At 43.7% G+C, this 17,969-nt stretch overlaps 1 protein-coding gene across 1 annotated transcript; it reads right to left on the bottom strand.

Annotated features, from left to right (window-relative positions):
* Nucleotides 1–3,829: 3,829 nt before the first annotated feature.
* Nucleotides 3,830–12,077, bottom strand: dld (deltaD). The gene is made up of 12 exons (XM_039611625.1): nt 11,776–12,077; nt 11,330–11,623; nt 10,460–10,520; nt 9,448–9,705; nt 7,894–7,954; nt 7,659–7,789; nt 7,382–7,551; nt 7,077–7,293; nt 6,794–6,970; nt 5,973–6,696; nt 5,585–5,840; nt 3,830–5,497 (listed from the first exon to the last, which is right to left on the bottom strand). Exons 1-12 carry the CDS (start codon nt 11,827–11,829, stop codon nt 5,492–5,494), a joined length of 2,409 nt encoding a protein of 802 aa, XP_039467559.1. The 5' UTR covers nt 11,830–12,077; the 3' UTR covers nt 3,830–5,491.
* Between the last annotated feature and the right edge of the window lie 5,892 nt (nt 12,078–17,969).

Here is a 17,969-nt window from a genome sequence, read left to right as displayed (position 1 = left end):
TAATTAAGTAATGGCAGAAAGTTCCTGTTTTTTCACTATCTACTATAGGAATTTACATTTTCACAGATGGTTCACAGAAAAAAAGAACATTTTGTATGAATTACCGACCTTTATACTTTAGGATTAAAGGACAGTCTTGGCAATGAAATACCAGAACATGTTCTGAAATTTTACACATTTTTCATGTAGACTTTGACATCCCTGTGAGACACCATGACATTTTTATCCATTGTCCCTCTGTCCCACATATTCAGGGGGACCAAAGACAACATTTTGAAAGGTTGTCATGTCTAATAGTTTGTTTGTTTTAACTATAGACTGTTCTAAAACCTGGTTTTTATTGATCATTGTGCTCTCCAGTAGCTTGGGAGGTAGAGCAGGGCATCTGCTAATTGGAAGGTTGGTGGTTCAGTCCTTGCCTGCTCCCCTTCTTTATGCCAAATATCCTTGGGCAAGACACTAACCCTAAGTTGCTCTCTGATGCATCCATTGGAGTATGAATGCGTGTGAATGTTACATAGAAAGTACTTCCATAGAAAAATGTGTTGTGTGTGAATGAGGCAAGTTGTATAAACTGCTTTTAGTGCTCAGCTAGAGTAGAAAAGTGCTATATAAGAACCAGTCTGTTTATTATTAACATGCCACATCTTTTGCTGCCTGTGCTACAATGTGGAAAACTGACTTTCACTTCATCATCACAAAGTCAAAGACCACACAGATTTTTGTGAAATATGGTAATAACGACCGCAATTAAAAGGAAATACAGATATGTGTCATGTAATGGAGTGCAAAAGGTGAGGACCCAAATACAGAAGTTCAAAAACAAAAAGTGAACCATTTATTTGTCTGATGAAAGTCCAAAGTAAAAAAGTCCAAGATGCAAAGTGACAAAACCTGGACAGCACAGAGAAATACACAGGGAAGAAGGCAGGCACGTAAACAGTACGACACAAAGTTTAACTGAAAGACAAGGCTGTGTATACTAACAGAAACACACAGAAGGTTAACAAGGGGAATGGAAACAACTGGGGAACAAGAAACAGGGGAAACTAATAAAAGATGAAGACGAAGTCAAACTGAAGATGAGAAGCAAATGACTTTCAAAATAAAACAGGAAGTAATCTAAATAGAGAGCCTTAACAGAAATGAGAACTTCACAAAATTTAAGAAGACACTAAGGTCGTTCTTATGCTTGCCCTGTCGCTTGTGTTGCGTTTGCCGTCACAGCTGGATTGAAGACAGAAATGTAGGATGGTCCCAGTTTTTACCCCCATTTTAATGATAATACTGCACAGAAGCTCAGAGATGTGCTGACACACAGATGTTGTAACTATTAGAAATTTTCGTTTTAGGGAAGAACATGGGAGAAAAACTCTTGAGAAAGTCGCGGCTTTTTGGCCTTTTGACTTCTGTGCCTTAACAGCAGGTATAAATGGCTACATCTGTTTGATGACGACATGGTGGTGAGCATATAGGGTATAGTGGGTATACTGGGACCTTAAGGAAGCTACTCAAATACACCAGATCAAAAATATAAACAAATTTCTAAAATAAGGGCTACCAGATTACAAAAACACCAAGAACTCAATACTAAACATGGAGTCATTACTAAAATTTAAAATAAAAAAAGCCTCAAAGTAATAAACTAATAAGTCTAAACAAACTCACAACTAAAACTAAACCGAAAACCAATAATTTTCCTCCATTTTTGCTAGTCTTATAAAGAGATGTGCCACTTGATAGATAAAATAAATTTGTCCTTCCCAAAAAACATCTTTGTCTCATGTTTGGTCTTCTTGGGATGTAGTCACCCCAATGTGCATGCGTGACAGGTGACCATTACATGGACAAAAGAAGGGTCAGCAGCCAAGAGTGAGCTTTTATTATTCCCAAAAATCTCTTTCTGTCCATGCATCTATCCAACACATGCACACACCAGCCAAGATGTTTACACACACACATACACACACTTATACATTCAAACAGATCTGTGAGAGGATAGGAGTGTATGAATGGACAGATTAATCAGATTATAGCTGAGACACACTTAAACAGCCTGTTCTGTGGATTAGCTACGGTCCTGCCTACTCCCTGTCAGAATAAAAATTGTATTAGAAGAGAGAGGTGGGGGGGAGAGGCTGAACCAGACAATATATCATCCTACACACACACACAGATGTATAGATTTGTGTTCACATTTCTGTGTGGTGTTATTTACAATATGAGTGATGGTACATCTTGGACTTCTTTAAGAACTAAGAAAAGGAAATGTTCAGGATTTAGGTGAATGATAAGAGAAAGAAATGAGCCCATGTGAAGTGTGGACTGACTGGATAAACATTTCTCTATAGATTTGACCATGAAGAAGTTTCGATTTCCCCCTTTCAGAAGTTCAAAGAGTTGCTGTTCTTTATGTGCAGCAGGACAGCAAATGGCAGCCAGTCACCAGGGCTTTGTCTGACTATTGACACCAGAGAGATGCCGAGAGGGAGGACGCGAGTGTGTGCGACTGTTCAGGGGCCGGAGGACAGCCTGACAACAACAAAGGACCAGCTTTAAGCCTGTCTCCTGTGATTTTCCAACTCAGCGAAAAGCTATTGTGGCACAGAAAAAAAGTTAAGTAAAAAAGCTTAGCATGGTATGTGCTAACAACTGCCTGCTGCTTGTGTAATACAAGCAAATACTTTTTGAGTAGCCACAGTTGCAGTCTTTGGAAGGGCAACCGTCGCTGTGTCTGCAGCCGGTGGGCAGGCCACTGGTGTGATCTGCTGCTCTGTACGATCAGTTAGGATGTGAAAGATTCATCCCTTAATGTGGCTCTTTGTCAATATTGGAAAGGAATTGTGAACTTTCTGTCTACTCCATCATTCAAATCTTACTTCAGTCAGCCAGTCCATGACCTCTCCTGGAGTGTGTGCGTGTGTTATTGTGCTCCATGTCGACACTTAATACAGTGTGTCCTCTGTAATTGCAGTAAATTTCTGATCATCTGTCATCCAATTTCACCGTCCTGTGTATGTGGTGTGTGTGTTTATATAAGACTGCAAACCAGATGAGTTTCTTTGATGACTACTTCTGTGCTCCCAGTGGTCGCTGAATGGCACACACACACTTAAACACACACGGAGTAGTGCAGGCAGGGGCAGCTGGGACTAAATCCAGACTGGTGGTTTCTCTCTTCAGCTATAAATACCCCTGTGCTTAAAACAAGATCACACACACACACACACACACACACACACACACACACACACACACACACACACACACACACACCAATACTCCCGGACTCAGAAGAGCATAGAAAAAACATTAATTCAGAAACACATAAAGATGCAGACTAAAATAAATACACACACGCACATATGCAATCCCTCTCTCTCACTCTCTCTCTGTCTTTCATTCACACACACACACACACACACACGCATGCACATATTACAATACACACAAGGAGATGGGTCTGGCCTCAGAGGAGGCTAGCTAAGCGTTCTATGATTATGGGGTGTGTCTTTGTCTCATTTAGTGGTTCCACAAGGAGACAGTCTTCTGCTGTGTCAGACAAACACACACACACACATACACTCTCTCACACACACACACACACGCACACAAATGCAAAACACTTATACTATCACTAAGTGACATCAATCCCCCAGCTTCAATTTTCCAGATTACTTTTTAAATAACCTACAAATGTAAGAATGGCCGAGTATTCACGCTTTGCTAATTTACACAGCTTTTAAGAGCATGTTGCGTACTTCTCACAATCCCTCGTTAAGCAGAAAGGGAAAAACAAGCATTCAACACCAGATGTGCCGTATTTCATTCCTTTTTTTTATTTTGGAAAAATATTGCGCCTTTTTTCCAGTATTAAAAATGACAGGCTCTGTACATCAGACTTTTCTCTTAAATACAACACAGTCACAGTGGTCTCAAGTGCCTAACACATACATGCATACATACATACTTACATACATACATTATCTGCCAGATAAAAAAAAAATCCAACTTAAATTATAACAGGATTAATTAAAAAAATCACAATGAAATGGAGCACAAATAATTACATAATTAAATTAAAAGAATACATCTTTCTTTAGATAACAAATAAAATAAAAACAAATGATCTCAACCAACGGCAGGCAGGGTGATGGTTTCCTTGAACTGGCTAACAGTGGAAGAGTGAAGGGAGTGGAAGTGAGCAGTGCATTCAATGACACAGGCGTGAACTCTCCTACATGCACACACATACACGCAAACACACATACAACCACACACTCGTGCTGTCTCACACACACATGCACGCTCACGTCCATAGTGCAATGAGGTCTTGGCAGTTGAGACTAGTCCTTTATAGTTCGGCCTACTTGGAAAAATCAACAGCATCACTAGAGGTCAGGAAGAAAAAGACCAAACTGTCAATTTGAGCTGCTGATGCAATTTCACAAAATTCTTGAAATGTTCTGGAAAGAGATGTGCAACAAATTCAAACAGAAATCATACATGAACTGATAACTAAACTTCAAATATGTTTGTTTTGAGTTCTTTCATCTGGATTTTTTCTTCTTTGTTTGTCCTCTAATGCCAAAAGTGTTTCCTAAGTTGCTCTGCCCAAAACATTTCCCTGTGTGTCACAACTTTCAGGGGTCAGAGGCCAGTATGGCCCAACAGAATCCATGTTGGATCGATCTGCAGTCACTACTGGAGTCTTTAGTTCTTTAGTTTGTGCTGAGAACCAGCTCAGCATTGTTTCTGTCAGTGCTGCAGAGGAAAAGCTGTTGAGCTGCTACAGAAGAAGTCCCACAGTTTTATTTGTGTCAAGAAAGCTCAAACTGTGATTTATATTTAATGAATAGATTGTAGCAGTTTAATGTTACTACAACTCTACTCTCTGCTCTGCAGCACTGCACAGAACTCGAACTACTCAATATCCATGACAGATTTTACACTGCATTGTAAAACACAGCACATAACAGTACTACAACAGTACTTTAAAAATTCTCAGTACTCCAAAGGTACTTCACTGTTCATTCAATCAGTACCCCATGGTACTACAATATCAACTGTCGACATACAAGTCCATATTCCACTGATTGGAGTTCATCCTGTTACAAGCAGTAATTCATCTTGAACTGCAGAAGACGTCTTCATCAGTTTGCCAACAGTCTTCACGGGACTAGACAAGTACTCGGCCAACGCTGTTTCTGTACAAAGTCTGTACAAGCGCTAGCATTGCCTCCTGGTACTCCGTCCATAGTGTTGAGTCAACATTAGACCTACATCCATCCAAGAAATATCCAGAATTCACCCATAGTACTACCATAGTACTAAGTCCTTGCCAAGTGGGCTCATCAGCACCTTGGCTCAAAGTCCTCTGGTAAATCCGAGGGAACAGCAGCAAACAGCAGGAGTAAAACCTCCTGGAGACAAGCTGAGCTCTACTGCTCAGGGCTGGTGTATGTGGACCACCACCTGGTCTTCACTGGTATCATACCTGTAATACAGAAGGGACAAAGTCAGTCTTTGGAACTGCAGTTTTTGTGTGTTTTATGGGCATTTGGGTCTATTTTTGCGTACTCACCTCTGTGGCAATGATGCATTCGTCTTTCTGGTCTGATATGACGTAGACAGACTGGTATTTGGTGTCACTGGTGCACTGGTACCGGCTGTCACTGGGACCGCTGTATTCAACATCACTGGTTGACTGGAATTTAACGTCGCTGGTCGACTGATATTTAAGATCGCTCGCTGCATGACAGTTCAAATCGGTGGATGATTGATATTTTGCTTCACTGCAGCTCGGTGACTCAGCCACAGGTTTCTTTTCTGATGCATCACTGTGGGATAAAAAAGGACAGAGAAATTCAGAAATGCTGTCCTTCATGCAACAAATGCTTTCACAGTGATTAAGGGGACATCTGCATGAAATAATTCCAACCATTAAGAATGTATTTTGATTGGTTGTGTACCTGTTTTTCCTCTTCCTGTATCTTTCCTCTGTATCTGACTCATCCAGCATTTCACATTTGGCCTCTGGCTCTTGGTGACCCTCCTCTTTACATGGTGGCAACTCCTCAGGTTGAAGCTCATGGACCAGGTTGTACTCCACGCTAGGGTACCGAGATTTAAAGCCATTCTTCTCTGTTCCGTTGAGCCCGCCAATTCCACTCAGACCTCCGAGAGATCCAGTGAGATCTGAATGATAATCAGCCTTCTTGTTGGTGTTTTTAATTGATGTTGTCATCAGAACTCCCAGTTCCTTGTCGCTGCGGAGACAGTTGTTGGTGGTTGTCAGGTTGTTCATGGTCTCGTGGCTGTCGCTGTGGACACTGTCACTGTGATGACTGTGCCGCTCCTGCAGTTTCACCCGAATGTAGACCACCAGCATGGAGCATCCGATCAAGATCACAAGAACCAGGAAGACGCCGGCCCACACGGCCACCCAAGGGAATCCTCCATTGTCATCTTCCACATCGTCAGGATTTTCACTTCCAGAGTATATTCGATCGGGTCCATCCACAACCGGATGACCCCTGGGAATCTCTGGTAAGAGGAACTGACAGTTGTGACCGCCGTAGCCGGGCACACAGGCACACATATAGCGGCTGCCTTGCTCATGACAGGTGGCTCCATTGTGGCAGGGGTTGTGTTTGCATCGGGAGACAGGAGAGCTGCAGTTTTTGCCAGTATAGCCTGCGAAAATAGTAGGGTTTAAGAATCTGAGAAAATGACACTAAGCTGCATAAAAACTCATGTAAACATCAAGAAATTTTTTCAAGAGTTGTCATACCTGGGGGGCAACTACAGGTATAGCCATTTCCTGTTTCCTGGCATGTGCCACCGTTCTGACAAGGGAAGGAGAGACAATATCCAGAGACGCTACTGCCGCTTTCCTCACAGTTAGGACCTGAAAACCCTTCAGAACACTGACAAAGGTAGGAGTTCACCAGATCCACACATTCTGCACCTGCAAAGGAGAGAGGGATTAAGAGAAAGACCAGTGATTAGTCTCTGGATATTTTAACCCTGGGTTCAATTGTAGGTTTAGGTGAAGTTAAAATCAGTATATATACCATTTAAACAGGGGTTGGACGAGCAGTGGTCAATTTTCTTCTCGCAGTTGAAGCCAGCATATCCTGTCGGGCACTGACAGAAGTAGCCACCTTCCGGATTGTCAACACAATGTCCGCTGTTGAAGCAAGGCCCGTCTGCACAGGTGTTGGCGCTTAACTCACAGTTGTTACCATAAAAACCAGGCGGGCATGTGCACTTATATCCATTGTCATTGTCCTATATTGGAAAGAATGTAAACAGTCACACACAGGTTTCTTGTTTCCACATCATCTCTCTTTCTCGCTTCCTCTCCTGTGATACTCACAGTGCAGCTGCCTCCGTTGCGACATGGACTTCCAGAACATTCGCTGACTTGGATCTCACAGCTGGCACCCGTGTATCCAGGTAGGCAGGAACAAGTGTAGCTGCCCTGGCCAGTGTTAGTGCAGGTGGCTCCGTTAAGACAGGGTTTGTGGTGTGTACAGTAGTTCAGATCTGGAAACACCAACAATAACCAACCATTACAAAAAATATAGTTTAAAATAAAGAAAAGAGGGTCCCAGAGGGAAATAAGCATGTAGTAAATGTGTCAGTAAACTCACCCTGGTTGCAGAAAAGCCCACCCCAGCCCTCCTGGCAGTTACACTGCCAAGGCTGTTGGCAGGTGCCATGGAGGCAGCCAGGGTAACGGATGCAGTCATCACAGTAACGCCCACTAAAGCCCACACGACACCTGTGAACACGACAATTATTTAACACTAATAGTAACAGAAGAAAATATATTGAAACACTGTAATATTAATTTATGTAAACTTAAAAATGCTTTTCTGGACTTACTTGCACTCTCCTGGTTTATCACAGAATCCGTGTTCTTCATCACATCCAGGAAGGCAGATTGCTGCAGAGAGGAAACAAACATAGTTAGGCGAACCATTGGAAATGAGGCGTGTTTGCACTCCATCAATCTTCCAATCACTTTAATTCCTTTTCAAGTCACTGACAGCTTGTCTGACAGTCCATCTGGTTGGCCCTCAGGCCTTCTTATCTATTTGATGAAGTCATTCACCTTGTCTGGTGCCATGTTTGTCTGCCGAATACATTCACCTGCTCAGGCATCTCTCTAGAGTATCTTTATTCTCTATTATTAAGAGGCTTAATTCACCAGTCTTTATGGTTAAAGGTCTTCTGGAGGTCTTCTTAGCACTTATAATGCAAAAGAATAAAATTTGGAGGGTAATTGGTGTCACTGGGTCAGCCTTGTGAACAGGCTGACATTTGCTGGTTTCTTCATTGCTTCAGAAGTTGTTGAAAATGCTACCGTTTTGGCCTTAATACCCACACAAGGACCTACGTCAGTTTTGGTCACCAAACGAGGGGGATGCAGCCAACAAACCTTCTCTTTTAACATGGTTGTTCTCCCATACAAAAGCCTCCCACACAAAGCCTCCTTTCTCCCCTTGACTGTGGGTCAGAAGTCCTTTTTCTCACCCTCAGCCCCTCTCCTTCCATATCCCTCCCTCTTCTTTCTGATCCTCCTTTTTCCTCGTTTACTCTCCCATCCACCTATCCCCTCCTCTCATCTTCCTCTCCTATCCTTTCCCCTCTTCTGCTCATCCTGTCTCTCCTCCTCCCCCCCCCTCCTCCCCCAAGAGCCAGCTGGTCTGTGTGGAACTAACCACCAGACAGCTGCTCCATTGTCTCCTCTCACCGAGCAGCTGCCCCCTCCAAAACAATACACAACCGTGCTCGGCCAATCACCAGCCTGAACCACAACAATACAGGACCCCCACTTGGCCAATCGGGGAGGAGGTTTTGGGCGAGGAGGCCCCAGTGGTCTAATGGAAGGCACGCGGCGTGTGAATTACTGAGGAGCCACTGCGGCTCATTAGAATGGAGGCCTCTGGTGCTATGGGATAACTAACTGACGCCTGTTGCACACGGGCCCCGCATTATGAGGTGAAAAAAAGTTCCCGAACAATACAGAGAGGCAAATGACTGTTGGGGAAATTAACTTTGAAAAGTAGTTTATAAACTGTAGAAACTCAAAACCCCTTAAAGCTTATGTGTTTTTCATTTTAAAAGTTAAAGAACTATTTTTTTGAAGATGGCAGTAATTCCAGACTAAGCCAGAACTAGTGTTAACACGTCTCACTTGTGAGGCAGTATTTTGGGATCAGGCACTTTGTGTAAACATCACCACTTGCTGCTAATGATTGTGCCACTCCTTCAGCTTATCTACGCAGCTGCCATTGGACTGAAATTTTAACTACTGCAATACCACTAACCTGAAAGTGTTTGTGCTTGCCAACTCTATCTCTCAGTTATGGATATTCCTCACATTGCTCCATACAGACTTACTGACATTGCTTGACTAAAACCAAAACCACTCACGTTCAGTGCAGTAATGTCCCTTCCAGCCGGAGTTGCATATGATCTCTCCACGCTCGCCGCAAGTGAAGTGTCCGAAAGCATCATCTCGCGGGCGGCAGAAAACAGAGCAGCCTTCGCCGTAGTAGTACTCATCACACAGGAAGCGGTAGGAGTATCGCAGCTCAGTCTTGCCAGCTGTCTGCACATCACTGAACCACTCTTCTCCCACACTGAGGTGACGCTGAGTGGCGATCCTGCTGATCAGACGCTCTGGGTTGTCTGAAAAAGTAAATCACACAGCTTGTTGTGAGTCACATGCTGTTGTTGTGAAGCATGGCTTTTCTGCAGAGCGTAGGACAGGGTAGGACCCTTTCATTCACATGAAGCTGTCAGTTATATTCCTTTGTTTACTACAGATTTCAGGTCTTGCGGAAGCATATGTGCTTTCGCTCCTGCAGAATGACAGCCACACATGTTTTTGAAAATGAGGCTGTCATGTAGTGAAAAATAAGAGGCCAAGGGGTGAAATCTGCTGTCTGGCTTGCAACAATGCTTTTCTTGTGAACTGTTTTTTCCAAATAGAGACAGATTACACCATAAAACCTCAGTGCAATGATAAGATGATGGCTTAAAGATGACACAGCAAATCTCACCACAGAGGCAAATCTGAGAATGCCTATTATCATGAGATAAGTGAATCCACACAGGAAATTGTGCCATTATGCAAAAACACAAATTTTTATGCAAGAACATGGCTGTGTAATCAAAAACACACACTGGACGTTTGCCTCACTGAGATGTGGTATTAGCCAATTCCCCACACTAGAGCAATAATCAACAGAAATGTAGAAATGATTAACCTATATTTACTTTTCAAGGGAAGGTGTGTGCCTCAAAAAGTTGGATCTTAATTCTTATTAAAAGGTCTGAAAGGAGAAAAATATGACCTGACATTTGAAAGAAAACCAGGAAACCTATTTGCCTTCTGCTCTGTCTTTGAGTTACACTACTGCCTTTTCTTGCTGTCACCCACCTGTTGTCAGGTCGTCCAGGGAGTCGGTGTGGAGAGCTTCAATGATCAGTGAAAACGTCCCCTGAGGAGAGAAAGAGAGAGAATCAACAGCTGCTTAGCCTACAGGCCTCCCTCCCTCCCTCCCTCCCTTCAGAGCAGCGGCGGGCCATTAGCAAGCCTCCCAATAAACTTCACAGCCTAATTCTCGTGTTGATTAGGTGCCTAATAAGGCCCGGTACCTGCTCCCCTTTTCACACCCCTGCCCATATCGCACTCTGACACCGCTGTAAAACCAAACGAGGCGGAATTTCACGCTGTGCTGCCAATGATGTGCCAACTCAGAGGATGTTAAATTTCCCACCACGGCTGGTCGGAGGAGAGAAACGTTTGGTGAACACCCCCCACACATCTCTCCCCCCCTCACTCACTCACACACACACACACACACACACACACACACACACACACACACACACACACACACACTCCTCCCCTCCCCGTTTTGTCCCACCAAAGAGCACAGAAATACTACAATAGCCCCTCTCACACACTGCTGACAAAGACCCTCACAAGTGTGGAGTTTGAGAGCATCTGTTGCGTTCTGCACTCTTCAAAGCTAATACATCTCAGTCTGTCAATGCCCTTCATTACTCAAAGTTTATGGGACAGAGAATACCTGAAAACTACGACTTCATTTTTTTTTTTTTTTTCGGGGGTGGGGGTAACTCTATAATTATCAACAGTGAAAATTGACGCACTGGGCCCGAAAAAACAAACAAACAAACAAACAAAAACAATAAATGCACAAAACTGAGCTCTAGACTGCAGCTTATCATTATTTCCACAATATTATTAATAATATTACCGATGATATGTCCTGCTTTTACTTACTGGCCATGTGAAACCGAAGGAAAAGCGGATCGGGTTGGTGAAGCTGTCCGCGTTGGTCTCCGGGACCTGGAAGGAGTTGGAGCCGAGGACGGGAGTCACAGTCCCCCCATAGGTGCAGGGAGGCTCTGGGGAGACGTTGGCCTGATAATGCTTCAGACAGACCCGAAAGAAAGTCTTGCACTCACACTGCTGCTGGCCCTGCAGGTGAGTGGGGCAGCAGTTGGCATTCCCAGTTATCCCCTTCTTGTTGAGGAACTCCTGCAACTTCAGCTCAAACACGCCCGAGCACAGAACCTATAACACACACGCGCGCGTAATCAATCGATCAATCGAGAGTATTTGAGGCAGGACCCTTGAGAATCAATCTTAAGCTGTTTGTATTCAAAATATGTGCCGAGGGTATTTTAATACCCTTTAATGTTAACGCTTGCTTTCATCGGACCTACCTGGCAGGTGAGTACGGTGAGACTGACAGCCAGGAGCAGACACAGGCGTCCCATTGTGTTGACAGCCCCTCAAAACCAGTGAAAGCTCCACAAGTCCTTGCAGCCCGGCTCAAACACTCATGGAGAAAGTCCTGTAAAAGCTTCCCTGTTTCTCGCAGTCAAGGTGAGTCTTTGACGCGCAGTGGGGGTGGGAAGAGGAAGTTGAAGTGAAACTTTTCCTTTTGGTGCGTCTGCCTTCCGCCTCTATATTTTCCAATACACTGCGAAAGTTTGTGACAGAAAGGCTGTTGCAGTGCAAAGTAATCCCCAGCAGACTGATCCACTAGAAGAAACGTGAATGAAATCCCCGATGGAAAGAGTTAATTCCAATCAGTCGGTGAAGAAGCAACTCTTGATAGGCTTGTTTGTTTTTCCACTTGATTGATCATGATATGCTGATCCTAAACACAGAAAACAAATCTGCGGTCCTCTCCGTTTTCCTTGGTGTGGCAGTGCGTGTGTCTGATGGGTCTACTGCCCCGTGCAAGGTTTTATACGGGGCCAGCAGGCGAGTGGTAATAACATGCAAATGAGCCCCTCTGCTCCTCTTCTTCCCCTCCCTCCACCACCACCACAAGTCCGCCCAGGGGCCATCACAAAGAAAGGGAAGGGGGAGGTAGGGGGTGCACACAACTTTTCTAAACCCGCCCCCCTCCTCTCTTTCTCTCAAAGGGATGGACCAAATGGCTAGTGAGCTGTTAAATGTGCAACAACCCCTTGCTTCCCCCGATGCCTCCCTCCTCTAGGACGCACTGGGCTCATTTACATTCCGACAAATTATTTTTACCTCTGCACAAAATCCTCCATCTCGCGATTTATACACATGGTGCAGCCAGACGCACCGTGGCTTCTTATATTTGAGGGGCTATGGTAAAGGTTTGGCCTGGCTCGTTCCTTGGATGGCCAGCCGGCCAGTCAGCCGTCCCAACTGCGTTACAACGACCATCTGCTCCGCTGCATTCCTATGGTGTTACCCCTGCCGTGGTTTTCACAATGCCACACCCCCAAAACAAGTCGCTCTATTCTTATTATTTTATCTTTATTTCTTGGCTTAGAGACCTACAGCCTTTCTCCCCACTTGCGCCCTCATTATAAAAACATTGCTGCTGTTTTCCTGATGTAGGCTGCACCAAGTATACTGTTATGTTAATACCCACGTCTTGATAAAAATGTGACTGACGAGTGTCTTCTTCAAAACAGCATTGAATATTAAAACTGTGATACCGAGAAAAAGCTTCATTTTCACTCATTACGACTTTTCAATTAATTCAATCGATTTCCTCTAATCGTTAATAGATTTTGAACCATTTTGAGTGGATAATGACCAGCTTTAGACGCTCGAGAGTATAAAAAAATCTCCGAGAGTGCGCTTAGTGGCCTCAGGCGAACACACCTTAACCGTATTTGTAGGCATGCCTGTGTATTTCCCTTACTTGCAGTTTGATAGAGACAGTAAAAAAACAAAAACAAAAAAAACTTGGTGGTGTGTCACTCGCGTGGCTGTCATTAAGGGACTTTATGGGGGAAAGGAGGGGGGGATGAGGCGGGGGGAGGGGGGAGTCATACTAGGAGTAAAGTTTTTTTCTCTTTGTGCTTTCAGCTGTATGGTAATTGGGACGGCAGCACCTGCTCTCCCACAATAATACAGCACCAGAGAGAGAGAGGCGAGAGAGAACGAAGGGAAAAACATGGCCGGGTGCATAAACAATAATCTTACAATGTGTTTTATAATAAAACATCATATTACCGAAATACAGTCAGATAATATTAGATGCTGCAGACCATCACCTTATTCACGCTACAGTATATGTCAGAGAGTGTGCTCGCTATACACCAGGTTGGCAACACAACTCGCGCAGGGTCCACTGTCTAATTTGCATATGTGTGTATATCCGCAGAAAAATGTGGGCAAGAATGCGCACTTGTTGGCGTGATTTATTCTGAGCTTATCTCTGGCATTCCCAACTGTGCTGTGATTCTCTACCAAGTCATTAATGTCTCACGGGATTATATATATATCTAAAAAAAAAATTAGCAACCCTGCAGGAAAGCAACAAGTAATTAAGCAATTGTTTTTCAATATAGATGGAAATGAAAGGCTCCAAAGATAGCTGTTGTGTAAAAAGACGATTTCCGATGTGATTGCATGTCCAATATGTTTACTTACATTGATAAATAGACCGCAGTCATCAGGATTTACGAACGGATTATACATAAAATAAAGAAATGACATGTTTCACAAGTATTTTTACTCTAGTTAATGTACCTATATTATTATCAGCCCAGCCCTTATTGAACTGTTATGTTGTGTTTGTGGAAAATTATGCTGCCCTCATGGCCACAAGTCTGTTGAAAAAGACATTTATATCATTGATACGTTTTACTTAGATAAAAGAAGTTTATATAAAAATCATTTTGCTAAAAACTGATTGCAGCTTCTACTGTACCGTGCATGGTGTTACATATGAGAGATATATTTGGCAGACTGAATACCGACTTTTATTTATTTATTTATTTTTGGACATTTCAGTTCATTCACTTTAGGTTCCGCCCGTTTCATGTAACACCACATTTTCCAAAAAAAATTAAAACCTTTAAATGAGGTTTGAGCAGCAGTCAGACTCACTGAAGAACTGAGTCCACTTCTAATGTTTACACACAGTAGCGCGCACTCACAAGGGCGCGCGCACTGGGAGATTTTTTTGGTGGGGGGGGGCTTAATTAAAAACTCTAATGGAAGCTACTCCGTCTGCATATCATTACTGCTTTGGTTTGCCGCGGTACACAAACAAGGCCTTCATTCACACTCCACAGATAACATATGCACAACTTTCGGCCTGTCATGTCAGGCGCTGCTGCGGGAGCGCCGCAGTGCCACCGCTGCACAAGTTTGATGACCCTGCTTGGTTCTTCCCTCCGGGTCAGTGTATACATGTCTGATGTGGTTGCGTGTCCGCGATGTGCTCTTTACACCCCTTGAAACTGATTGAAAGGCCTTTAACCTTAAGCTTTAACGCTATTATCCCTGCCTGCCACCGTCTTTCCACATACCCGTATGTGTGTTTAGCTGCAGGACGCTGCTCCGAGCTGTTCATTTCATTTAGCCAGTTGATTTCAACCCCCTTTAATAGCCTGTGATGCGTCTATGTGGCGTGGCGTAAAATCCCCCCTTCTCTAGGCCTTTTATTTACACTCATCCCGACTTTCAGAGGTCCCTGGTGCTCTCTTTCCCTCTGTGTATCAGGCCAATATACCATCAGTCATTCATCACCATGACATGGCACACATTTTCCGATTACGCCAGCAAAGCGTGACTGAAAGGCATGGTTAGATGGAAAGTGACCCCCCCTCTATCGTTCACCAGCATCAAGACGACATTTTACCCTAAAACGTAATTTATGCCGAAGCTTCTCTAATTGTGTCTTAAGGAAACAGCAGAAAGTAGAAACTCCTCCCTCTTCTGATCTCCCTTTGTGTGTGCGTGACCGTGCGTGCACGCGTGTACGTGTGGGGTTAAAAAATAGTTTAACTGGAGGTCGATTGTTTAACTGAAGTGCTTTCCTGTTGTCTATGTGTGTGCGTGTGCGTGTATGTGTGTGTGTTTGTGTGCGCGCGCATGAGCAGGAGCTCCGTGACACATAGTGGAACAACAAAGGAAGAGGTCTCGCGCCCCGCCGCCCATTCATCCCTTTCTCTTGCGAAGTAATTCCCATTGATTCCTATTGAACGGCGAGTCGCGAGCCCCTCGGGGGAGAACCGTGTGATTTGTGAAGGGTCGCGAGGACAAGGCACGCCCCTCCTCGAGCCCGGCCATCTGCTCACCAAACACCACAACACCAACCAAGTACCAAATGGCTTCCTTCATCGCTGTCTCTGCGTAGTCTCTTAATTTCTCCGTTTACGTTTACTTATCTACTCCATCTCTCCGCCACCATTCCACCTCTCACTCCTTCATTTCTCTCATCCCTCTTGGGTGGAAGAGCCCGAATGCCTCCGTAGGTGGATCAAGGCCTACTGGATGCTCCCGGCCAAATCACAGTGGAGGCATGCAACGGGTATGAGGTGGCCATATGGCCTGTGCGTGTGTGTGTGCGTGTGTGTGCCAAGAAATGGATGGATGGATGGCCGTCGTGGGAACCTCCACATCATCACCATCACACCGCCCGTAAACATTAACGCACACATGCTGGGACTGCTGTAGGAGATAGATAGATTCTCTCATTAACAGCAGCATTGTGATCAGGAGGCTCACCTCACCTGGGCCAGGAACATACCGACTTACACCATCTGTCAGCCTCATTGCGACACTCTATGTAATCTACATATACATTTATCATTTTAACTGGTTCAAACGTCAAAATGTGCCCTTCTATAGAATATCACATAAAAATACTGCCTGCTCCAGTGCTTGTGTTTAAGTAACAGGAAAAGTAAATCAATTAGTAATCAGAAAATAAAGCAATTGTAACCAATTTCACACAACATTTCCAAAGATGACTTGGAAAACGTTTTATTTTTTATCTTATATTTTGTAACATAATGCTAATCATACAATGGGACAAAGTGTGGTGACAAAGCACTGACAGAAATGTGAAAGTAAAGAAAAAATAACTGTGTGTGGGTGTGTCTGTGTCAGAACATGTGCTGCTATGTAGATATGTGAAGCTCTGTTCACTCCAAATGATTATTATTACTATTATTATTGTAATAATTGGATTGTTGGTTGATTTAAACAAGACATTTGAAGACATTCTCATAATTTTAGGGAATCTTATAAAAACATTTCAGTAACACAAAAATATTTTTCATGAAATATTGCTCACCTTCAGATTTTTTCAAACAATATCTCTTTCATTACACTGAATGGAATTTCATTTGTCTTTTTTTGTTGCATTTTTCTTGCATCATTTTACAATAAAAAATGTTTACGATCTTATGGGTGACCACAAAATGTGAGTTACAAATAAATCTACTCCTGAAGACTGTGCAGAAATGGGACAATGCCTACAAGATGCTGCTATTTGCTGTTTGTTATGTTTGATGTAATGTTTGATTTATAAAGAGCAACCAACCAAACAAACAAACAACCCCTGCTTGCACTTTGAACAAAGTGAACACCCCCCCACCAAAAAAAAAAAAAAAATCCCTCAGAGGAGGGGTTTGCCTTTAGTTTAGAAGCACCCTCCAGCAGCAGCAGGATTAGCCAGGCCAGCTGCCCACAGAGACCATGAGCCCTGGACACTGACATCAGGCGTGACCTTAGAGTGGTGACTATCAGAGACCCTGAGGGGATCTGGACAGCACTGTGTATGAGTGTGTATGAGTGTGTGTGTGTTGTTCATTCAGTTGGACAACTGTTGAGCCTGTATAGATTTGGCCAGCGGTGTTCTTTGTACGAGTGTGTGCGTGCTTGTATGGTCAATTCTTTCCGGGGGTTAACTGCTTATCCAGTACAAATGGGAGGTGTAGGGGTGGGGGCGCAGTTGTGTGCTCCTGGAACATCTGCCTCTGTTTCTCCTGAGTCAAGCTGTGGTCAGGAGAGGAGGGGAGGGGGAGAGGCAACAAGGGGGGAGCAACTGAAGGGGAAAGACATGGAAGCAGAGAAGGGAGAGTCAGCGAAGAAGAACGAGGAAGCTGAAATAATCCAACACGCACAGGCAACAGGTCAAAAACACTGAGTGCTAAAGTGGGACTGGACTGGTTACTGTGTTATTATCTACCTATCTAATTTTGCTATCATGTTTAGGTACTACTAATGGGTTTATTATTGCCCGCTCAGTTCACAACAGTAACAGTAACAGTATACATGTGAGAGAAAATATGGAAAAGTAGAAATGGTCCACCCAATGCTGCTCACAGACTCATTCATTCAAACCTACAACATAAGCCACAGTAACCGGATAATATGAGTATGAGCCAGATTTGATAATACGTCAAGTTTTCTTATAATGATTTTTATGGTTACTTTGACCATTAGAAACAGCAAGTGTGAGAAAGAAATAGTTGAAGCCTGAAAGAGTGAGCAGGTGGATGAATGTGCTGCTTCAGCGCAGTCTCTGTTCCACCACTGCACAAGATAATATTGTTTACACCTGGCCACATGGTTTACTTCAGGTTATGTCACAATAATAACAATAAAGTTAAATTGCATCATG

The sequence above is a fragment of the Oreochromis aureus genome, linkage group 1, assembly GCF_013358895.1.
Source record: "Oreochromis aureus strain Israel breed Guangdong linkage group 1, ZZ_aureus, whole genome shotgun sequence".
Classification (NCBI taxonomy): domain Eukaryota; kingdom Metazoa; phylum Chordata; class Actinopteri; order Cichliformes; family Cichlidae; genus Oreochromis; species Oreochromis aureus.
This window is presented reverse-complemented; position numbering and strand designations above follow the sequence as displayed.

Excerpts from the sequence above, each read along its gene's own strand:
- dld (XM_039611625.1), bottom strand. The coding sequence starts at position 11,829 with ATGGGACGCCTGTGTCTGCTCCTGGCTGTCAGTCTCACCGTACTCACC. Across the intron at positions 7,955-9,447 it reads GGGACATTACTGCACTGAAC|CAATCTGCCTTCCTGGATGT; the intron begins GTGAGTGGTTTT and ends TCCTCTCTGCAG. Across the intron at positions 7,790-7,893 it reads GATAAACCAGGAGAGTGCAA|GTGTCGTGTGGGCTTTAGTG; the intron begins GTAAGTCCAGAA and ends TCGTGTTCACAG.